Source organism: Rutidosis leptorrhynchoides, chromosome 8 (genome assembly GCF_046630445.1).
Source record: "Rutidosis leptorrhynchoides isolate AG116_Rl617_1_P2 chromosome 8, CSIRO_AGI_Rlap_v1, whole genome shotgun sequence".
In the NCBI taxonomy this organism is placed as follows: Eukaryota; Viridiplantae; Streptophyta; class Magnoliopsida; order Asterales; family Asteraceae; genus Rutidosis; species Rutidosis leptorrhynchoides.
In genome coordinates this window covers 175,192,914-175,202,607 of record NC_092340.1, presented here as the reverse complement: position 1 = coordinate 175,202,607, position 9,694 = coordinate 175,192,914, and the positions used below count along the sequence as shown (strand labels likewise).

The 9,694-nt window shown below is 35.1% G+C and overlaps 2 protein-coding genes across 2 annotated transcripts; one reads left to right on the top strand and one right to left on the bottom strand.

Annotated features, from left to right (window-relative positions):
• The first annotated feature begins 1,580 nt into the window (after positions 1-1,580).
• On the top strand, positions 1,581-5,576 carry LOC139862309 (protein ecdysoneless homolog). The gene is made up of 6 exons (XM_071850885.1): positions 1,581-1,697; positions 2,166-3,358; positions 3,603-3,941; positions 4,051-4,175; positions 4,362-4,531; positions 5,243-5,576. The coding sequence occupies exons 2-6, from the start codon at positions 2,190-2,192 to the stop codon at positions 5,417-5,419; spliced, it is 1,980 nt and encodes a 659-aa protein (XP_071706986.1). The 5' UTR covers positions 1,581-1,697; positions 2,166-2,189; the 3' UTR covers positions 5,420-5,576.
• Positions 5,577-6,383: 807 nt separating this feature from the next.
• On the bottom strand, positions 6,384-9,239 carry LOC139862738 (kinase-interacting protein 1-like). Its single transcript, XM_071851365.1, has 2 exons — positions 8,884-9,239; positions 6,384-8,331 (listed from the first exon to the last, which is right to left on the bottom strand). The coding sequence occupies exons 1-2, from the start codon at positions 8,975-8,977 to the stop codon at positions 6,521-6,523; spliced, it is 1,905 nt and encodes a 634-aa protein (XP_071707466.1). The 5' UTR covers positions 8,978-9,239; the 3' UTR covers positions 6,384-6,520.
• Positions 9,240-9,694: the final 455 nt, after the last annotated feature.

Genomic DNA, 9,694 nt, shown 5'->3' with positions numbered 1-9,694 from the left:
GTATATTCCTCATCTTCCTCATTTATTTTTATTTGTAAACTAGTACAAGTAGTCCAACAACAATGGCAACTACATTTTTTAAAATTTATTATTTTCACATCCAATTGCAGTCAACTTAAGTATAAATGAAGAAAAAGAAGAAATAAGTCACTAGGGGCAGCTACCCCGGCTGCCCCAAGGTGGCTCCACCCCTGCCGAACGTCAACTCTAAATTCTTCACAACATCAGCAATCGAACATATTTCAATCTTATAGATTGAAACTAATTCGAGTGAATGATTGAGATTGTTGTTATGTTTTAGTAACCTTAAGATAATAATCCAGAGATCATAATCTTAGAATGCAAGATCACCATGTTATGTAACAATCCATGTAATCACTCAATCAATACTTTTAAAGTACCATTAACTTCATACATTTGATGTATGAATTTTTCTATCGTAACAGAATCTAGCTCTTAAAATGAGGTCTTTGCTTCACTATTTATAGTGTTCTCAATATGGGACATTACCTTTCCTCTTTGTAATGCTTACGCTGAATTCATTATGTGCAATTTTAATGCGCAAATGTTGTGCGGATAACACATCACATATAATCAACCGAAACATTGGGACATACCAATCGTGACCATTAGATAGTTTTAAATGTTGTAGTTAGATAAATTCTTTGAAAAATGATTTTTTAACCTACTTTTTATGCCTACTAATCAACCTATAAAAACTTAACAAGTGTCATACCTTTTTATTATTTACTAATTATTATTTAACCTTTTAGACACTTGTTAAGTTTTAATTAGGTGGGTTGATTGGTAGACACAACAGGTAGGTTAAAACTTAATTTTCTAAATTCATTGTAATAATGTAATTATTGGAAGTTGTGAGCTCGACTTTTAGGTTATATTGCTCATTTTAGTTCGGATGTATTTTGAGTTTATTTCGACTATATATTTGGGCTTCATTCATTTAATGAAGTATTGTTGATGGTTCCTATTTTCATTGTTTCCAGTGAGCCCACTATGGAGATTAATTCATTGCTTTCATATAAGGACACGTTAGTGGGTATCAAGCAATCTTTATTACCGATTTATGATTCGCTAAGAATCCTTAATGATGATCTCGACGATGAGCCCACGTTGTTAAGAGGCTCTTCTTCGAAGACGGGATATGACAAATCGAGTTCAAAGGAGGTGGAGTCAGATCCTATGGTTGCACCAAGTTTGAGAAATCATTTGGTAAGAAACCGGTGACCGAGGGCTCAGATTTGGTGCATCCATCTTCAAAATCGCCAGTTGCCGCATTCGAAGAAATGATGAATAAAATGGAAGGCGTGCAAGTTAACACTAATTTCTTTAATGCTAGTTTGTATCTAATTTGCTTTGTATGATTTAGCTGTTATTTTGACCTAATCGAATAATTTATACTGGATCTTATTACGATAGTTGCCTAAAAGATATTTGGACTACTTAAAAGCTAATCCAGGCCCAAATAGGAGTTTTATTAACCGTCATCCAAATTTCTTCCAAGTCTTTCTGGAAACAAACATAAACACTGAAATCTAAACCCCCTTTAAAATCTTTCTCACACCGCCAATTTCTACGATTTATTCTCCAACTTACAATTTCATCTTTTTAGGGTTTCTTCAAATTCTGCTCATTCACAAAAACGGCCAACGGATTGTAGCCTTCTCGCTCGCTCGACTGTAAATTCTTAAATCTCTACTTCAGATTATTACTGTTATTATTATAATTATAATTACTACGTACAATCTGTTTATTGTTTGGATATTTTAATTTTGTTCGAGATTTTTGATTTTATGCTGACCATCAAATTAATTATGTGAAGTTTTTAATTTTATGCCAATTTTTTGATACACAAGTAATTTTCCTTTATTTATTTGAACTGCCTGATTCAAAGTCTTGTGCCTTTAGATAGTTTACGCTTTATAGATACTAAATTTGGATAATATCTTGGCCTTACATAATTGAAACCCTACTGCTGTTTATATGAACTATGCACACGGATAACAGAACTTAGAAATTCACAGTTTATTCGTTGGTCAAGTGTCGATTTTATTTTATTATTATTTTTTTTTTTTGAGCAGACAAATGTTAATTTCATGCATACGATTTACTGTTAAATCCTGATTTTGTTTTACACACATATGTAGGTAAAATATAATTTGTTGCAAGCAATGTCTATTGAACCCGGCATTTCATCAATGTTCCTTACAAAAAACTCTAGACTCCCTGAAGACACCGTCTTTTTTTCCTTATTCCCCGATTTTTCACTTAAATCAGACCTTAATTCGCAAAACCCTAAAACAAATCTCAACATTTCTTCACAGCTTCAATCTCTCCACCTTGAAATCGTTCAAACTCTCACCTCGTACACTGCAAATTACATATGGCAACATGAACCCTTCACACTCTCTTTATCGACCCAATCACCATGTTCCGTTTGCCCGTCCTCATCAAATCGTATCCCGCACCTTCATGGAAAACTAAGGTACGGTGACAATCTCGAAGACGAATGGTTCGTTGTGTTCCTTCTTTTTGAAACCTCGCGCAAATTCCCATACCTCTCGATTTGCGTTTGGGATACGGACGGCGAGTTTTTGTTAATCGAGGCTGCTTTTCATCTCCCAAAATGGGTCAACCCTGAAACAAGCACGAACCGAATCTTCATTCGTGGTGGCAATTTACACATTGTACCCATTAATCACTTTCCTTCGGTTCCTAACTTATTCGATGCGCTTTCGTATGTGTCGACAAATGAGGAGAAAACAAAAGCTTCAAGTTCGGTTCAGTTAGCCATTAATAAACGAATCGGGGATTATCCGGATAAGGCGGTTAAGAATATGCATAGGGTTAGGGTTAGGGTTCCGGTTTTAGTGGCACAAGTTTTGAAACACGAGCCTTGTTTGATATCATTAGCCGTTGAGGGATTTTACGACCGAGATATTGATTCAATGAAGTATGCATCCGATATGAAACGGTTTTTGCCTAATAGAAGTAGTGATGAAATGGTTGAAGTGTCGGTTATAATGTCTCGTGCAATGTACGCGCAGCTTATGCAACAAGCATTTCAGGCACCGAAATGTTACCCGATGCCGCAAACGAGTGACGGTGGTTACACGTCAGCAGAGTTGGGTATGAAGATTGCGTGCGGGTTCGAAATGATGTATCAGACGAGAAAACGGGACGTGTTGGACGGGAAACGGGGCACATGGGACGTGTATCGGGATAGTTTAGAGAAGAGTGGCTACTTTGAAGGGTTGATTCCCGGTTCAAATGAGTATAAAAGATTAATGGAGAATGCACGAGATTATTACCTAAAAAGTTCGTTACATTCTAGAGAAAGGTACATTTTTATAGATTCTTATATATAATATCTTTTAGGAGTCTGATAACGTGCTTTAAACAGTTGTACATAGCGGTTACTTATAAATTTAGTGGTGGTAGTTGCATGAATGTACACCTGTTTAAAGCGTGTTAACCTGTTTAAAGCGTGTTAACGACAGTCCATCTTAACGAAATTTTATTTTTTTGTAATTAAGTATTAATCTTCTTATTATTGTTGCTGATACTTGTAATGAATCTTGCAGTGAAATTATGAGTGCTCCGGTTAGGCGTATAGATGAAATTTTTGCGCAGCCTGTTTCATTAGATGAATTTAAGGGTCAAGAAATTGGTCCATCAGATGATGATTCGTGGCTTTATAATGGTGAGGATGAGTTAAATGCCGATCTTCGCGAGAGAGAATTAGAGATGGAACATTATAATCTGAATCGTAAAACGAAAAATAAATCAAAAGAGGGTGAGGATGTGGGGCCCTCAAATTCTTCTAAAATAGATGATTGGGATCTTGGTGATATAACGAAATCAATGCAAGAATTTGTAAAAAAGATGTCAAGCTTTGAGGGAGCCGAAGTTCCTGGAGACAGGCAAGTTTTTTTTTTTTTTTTCTTTAATATATTTTATATTTATTTGAAAATTCATAAGTTAGTTAATTTTTTTGTTAGGATAATTACAGCATTTTTTTGTGTTTTTCAGAAATTCGAATGTGGATTTTGACGTGGATCACTTTATGAAAGAAATTGAGTCATTTATGAAGCCTCCGAAAGATACACATGATGGAGATGAGTCAGACGAAGACCTTTCAACCGACATGGATTTGGGTAAGGTTTTCCTTTTTTTCCTTTTAAATCATTTGATTTACGAGATCTTAAAATCTTTTCTCTTGTTGAACATTAATTTGATTAATATATTTATATTTATATGGTTATCCTTTTTCCTTGAACGTTTATGTACTTTGTTATTAGATTTATACCAATTATATTTGTTTTACTATTTGATTATTACAGACGATTCGGACAGTAGTGATATGGAAGATGTGTGTGATGATGATGATGATAAACATGAACAAACAGCTTTTAAGACATGTTATGATGATGCTCTGAATGAGGAACTCAAGAACACAACCTTAATTAAAAGCTTTGTACGTGCAAATGAGCTACCACTAAATAAGGATGAGGTTAGTTATAACTTCTCAATAAGGATGAGATTTTGTCCCATATATCATGTTTGAAATATTTATGTTTTATATTTGATATATTGATGTGTAATATATATATATATATATATATATATATATATATATATATATATATATATATATATATATATATATATATATATACATATATATATATATATATATAATATGTTCAATTTATTTATTACCAAAAGTCAACATTGGTCAACGTCTGACACCCCGAATCAACTGACACGGCTCTACAAGGTGCCCACCAACTCACCCCCGACTCGTGACTTATACAACCTTGGGTTTTGTATATTTACTCTAATGGGTTGAACTAAAAGATGTAAAACGGACCACATGACTTGAAAGTCATCTAAATTGTACTCAAATACAATAAACCTCTTATCCAAAAAAAAAAAGTAAGAGTATAATTGAGAAACTACAGATACATTGAAACAGGTGAATTGTTCATGAAATCCTACAAATTTAAGATAAAGAATTGTTGATCCAAACTGATCGGAAACATTTAGACCCAAGCTATTTAACTCTCCATTTTTGCATGAACACAAAACAAAAGTTCGTTTATGTGTTGTTGCAGTTTCATACTGCAGAAGATAGATTTCTGAAATTTTTTTATAACATTATTTTTTTTTTTTTTTTGGGTATTAACTTATTTTCATAAACACGGTGCTTTATATATTTCAGGGTACGTCTAATGTGTCTGAAGGCATAGACGACGAGCAGTTGAGTCCTGTAGATGTGGACTTGAATCTGGTGAAGAGTCTTCTGAGTTCATTTTCTTCTCAAGAGGGGTTACCGGGCCCCGCTTCCAATATGCTTGGCATCATGGGCCTTCAACTCCCACATGACAACAAAAAATGATTAAGTCATCATCCAACTATCTATCTTTACCAGTTTTCGCTCTCCCGGAATACTTAAATTTCTAGTAAGTTATTGTAGCTTTCTGATTTATTACCGTACCATCCCGCAATTCTGTATTGCATATCTTTCTTTGAAAAGATGTAAAGATATTACCGTATTTCTTATCTGTATGTGATTGTATGTGATTACAGTTGTCCAAATTTTGAGGTAAGTTTTGGTGGTATTTGAAATCATGATTTCAACATATGCAATGAATGCTTGAATTCATATAGTCTCTTTTATTGTGTATGATGCATTTGGGGCTTGGAAAATGTTAATGTTTGGATTGATGCTTAAGCACGTATGAACTCAAGTATGTTAAAAAGGTATGATATATTATTAAATTAAACATCATTCATCATTCATTATTATTATTATTGGAATTTGAAATTTGAGATGTTGAAACTTCAGATATGTACATGTTTGATGGATTGGTCATATGGGTTGGTACTTGATTTGCGGGCCAAGAACATGTCACGTGTGTATTATCTAGTGTTCTGATTAAATTACTGATTTTGTTAAAATCATTCGTTTTCATGTACAACTAATAAGTATACAACTGCAACAGGAACTCATGCACCATGTTGTTGGGCTTTTCATGGTAAAGGGCAGGGGAGCTAAGGTGGTTTCACAAGTCTCATTTGCATCAGCAATTGAGTGATAGTAATGACTGAGCTTCTCAAAACAATCTAAAAAGACTCCACTCCAGTAATGTTGCTTTTGTCTTTGTATGATTGTGAATTTTAACTTGCTGTGCAACTAAATTAATGAAAATACTCTTTTACATAGTTTTGTTTTTCAGTAACACGAATAGATTCTCGTGCAATTATCTGCAATGCTGGTGATGTTAGTAAATAACTATAATGCTTTTAGTAGCACAAGAAAGAAAGAAAGAAAGCAACAATAAGAAAATGGAGATTTCCCTTCATATATTGTACTTACAAGCTTTCAAATATTTAAAGTGTATCATGCCACACCCTAATTCCCCGTTTTAAGAACAAAGGAAACAGAGTTTCCATTGTCCCTTTTTAGATACACTATTAGAACAACTCATTGAAAGACTTAATTTGAACCGCCTTTATGTGCACTATATTTCTTTTGATGGCCTAAACAAGCAAAAAGGGAAGCCTTTTGCTTCTTTGATTTACTCCCAAATATCAACGATCTCAACATTGTTGTCTTCCAAACCGATGACTTCCCCTTACTTGTTTGATTCCGAGTGTTAGTAAACCCAAATTCCGTTTCTAGCCTTTCTAGAGTCTTCTCGATTTCGAGTTTTAGGGCAATGGCATGATCTAAACCAGCTTGAAGTTCTTCATTAACTTTGTTGTTTTCTTGTTTCATGTTCATTATTTCACTTTTGAACTTTGCAGCATGATGTGTACTGAACTTGATATCGTCCTCTTCAACACCTTCACCCAACGCGCGCATTATTTTTTCCTCAACGTTGGTCAACGCCAAACTTCTTATTTTCAACTCATCTTTTAACGATTCGCCTTGTTCTAACCATGATTCAAGTCTAACGTTTATCTCTTTAATATGCTTGTATATTGGCTTAATATCCGAGTTTTTGACCCTGATTTTTTTAAGCTCGTCCTGAATTTCTTTAACTTGGGTTATAAATTTATGTACTTGACGAAACGCGCTACTGAATCTCAACCAAAACTCAAGATTCTCTTCAAATATCGCGTCGACATCCATTCTTAGCTTTCCTTCAAGAGTGGAGACAATTTGAGGTTCGTTGATGATGTCATCATCCTCGTTTTCTGCTAAAACCATGTCCACTTCATTTTCACTGCAAGTTTTTTGAAGCTTTTGTTTTAGCAGTTGAATCTTGTAATCCCTCTTAACAATGGCAGACTTCATTAAAGAAAGTGTTCCTCGGTTTCTTTTTTCTTCTTCGCTTAGTTTCTTCATTGTTGCCTTGTAGCCTTTCAAAATCGTTGTATAATCTTCTAATAGAATATCGTCTTTGTCTTCTAACCCGTTCAACAACATCTCGAGCCAACTCACATCATCTACGTTGACTTCATTTGACTTGGATTTAACATTATCGCCTTTTTGCATAGTCTTTTCGGCTTCCAAAGTTTGAATTTGTGCTTGCAAATCATCGGTTTCTTTCTTCAACATGTTTGTAAGAACAGTTTGAGACGAAACCGTTGTCTCTAAGCTAATCATTTTGTTCACAAGCTTATCAACTGTCTCTGCCATTTCTGTAACCGTTTGAGGATTCTTCGACACACCCTTGATGCTTTCTATAATCTCCTCTTCGTCATCTTGGGTCAACACTTTTGACTTTGACTTCTCGTTGTTGACTTGGTCCTGGTTAAACTTGTGTTTGAGTGATTCGAGTTTTTGTTTAGCTTCGTCGAATGTTTGGCTCGCCTTCTCTTGTTTCTCCTTTAACATATCCAATGTCTCTTCGCACGATTTCAACACAGAATCCACCATTAAAGTGCTAACTTCATCGTCTTTTGTTAAGTCAGATTTTGGAACATCGTTCACAACCTTCGTTTCAACTGTTTTTGAATACTTATTGAGGACACCCTTTTCGGGAAGTTTTGGGGGTTTTGGGATTTTGGTTTTCTTTTTACGGACGCGTTTGGGTGCTTTTGAAGGACCAATGGTGTAATCATCGTCGTCTTCATATGTGACTTTTTCCGGGCAAATTGAAGCGATTGTTGTGTTTGCCTTTTGCAACTCGGTTGACAATTTATCGTACCTTTCAGCTAAAGATCTATAAGCACGAACAGTCTCTTCGACAAAGTTTATAACTTCAGGTCGATGTTTGTAGTACATTTCTGCCCTTCGAGCGAACGAATCACCATCTTTTGTAATCAAGTTCAGAACATGCTCTACCTTATCTTCCATATCTGCAAAAAAATGTATTCCATTGGTAATGTTATGTTATATGCAGATATATATTAAAGCTATACTTGACAAACGGGTCGGGTTGGATCGAGTTGGATCGAGTTGGGTCAGGATCAGATGGGCTTGGGTCGAAACGGGTCACAGGTCGAAACAGTTAAGCTTTTAAATAGGTCGAACGGGTTGGAGAGATGGGTTTGGGTCGAAACAGTTAAGCTTTTAGATAGGTCGAATGGGTTGGATCGAGACCAGGGTCGAGTTGGGTCTGATTGGGCCGAGACCCATTTTTCATCTTAAATTAATGGGTAAACGTGAAATGTAAACGCAAAATGAAAACTTTGATTTTAATTTTCAGTTAGACTCGTTCGACCCATACATACGTCCCATTGGGCTCGTTCAAAAGATATAAAGGTTTAAATGGGTCTTAAATAGAACTCTTTATTTTTCTATTATGGGAATGGACCAATGAGTCTATTTTCAACCGAATGGACGTCCTTTTGAGGTCATGGGTCTTGATTGTCAGGTATAATAAAAGGTCATTAATCACGAGAGGTGACCTTGAAGGTTTTGTTCGAGCCATTTAGACTGCTTGGTTCGAATGTGACTAGCCCACCACCACGAATACCCGTTGCCCGTTGCTTTTTGTGTCATCTCCGATCACACAAGTTGATCTTCTTTCCTTCCTCTTTGATTCCTTTTCTTTATTTCTCTCCTGCCTCTCGGTTTTTTAATCCCGAATAACAATCAAATCTTAAACCTGACCCAATTCAATTCGATATGGAATGATTTAGAGATTGTTAGAGAGAAAGATGTTGAACAGTTTGGTAAAGAGGAAGGAAGGTTGGAGATATAATATTGTAGCAAACAAGACAAGAGCAAAAGGTAATGAGATTAATGAGATTAATTAACAACAATTTTGTTTTTATAAAGGCAAATTAGGAAAGAATAGAGGGGCATTGGGCATGTTATTTATGAAGGGAACTTGGTTCTCAAAATAGAAATAACAAATGTGTATATATGAGGTTATGAGACCATTTAGGACTCGAAATCTTTGCAGAACCTACAAGTATATAGTGGCTGAGGATTCTTATATGCCTATCTCATGACATCTATTTCTAGAGTAATTTCAATGTACTTTTATTCTATACTCTTTTTCAGTAGATTTAAGGTTGCAGGTCAAACTTTTTTCTTATAACCCTGGGTATTTTGCAAACTTTTTGGACGACTACTCATTTTGTAATTAGGCCGGAGTTATTGCAGGTGAAGCTCCGTAATTACAAAGAAATATATTTTTTTGTTACTGGGATTCAAACTTTGATCCATTAGGTATGTTCAGTCTTAAAAACCAAGTATTTACCACTTGGCTAC

Coding starts and splice junctions, on each gene's coding strand:
- LOC139862309 (XM_071850885.1), top strand. CDS start 2,190: ATGTCTATTGAACCCGGCATTTCATCAATGTTCCTTACAAAAAACTCT. Junction 3,359..3,602: donor TCGTTACATTCTAGAGAAAG/GTACATTTTTAT, acceptor TGAATCTTGCAG/TGAAATTATGAGTGCTCCGG. Junction 4,176..4,361: donor TTCAACCGACATGGATTTGG/GTAAGGTTTTCC, acceptor TGATTATTACAG/ACGATTCGGACAGTAGTGAT.
- LOC139862738 (XM_071851365.1), bottom strand. CDS start 8,977: ATGACACAAAAAGCAACGGGCAACGGGTATTCGTGGTGGTGGGCTAGT. Junction 8,332..8,883: donor GCTCGAACAAAACCTTCAAG/GTCACCTCTCGT, acceptor ATTTTTTTGCAG/ATATGGAAGATAAGGTAGAG.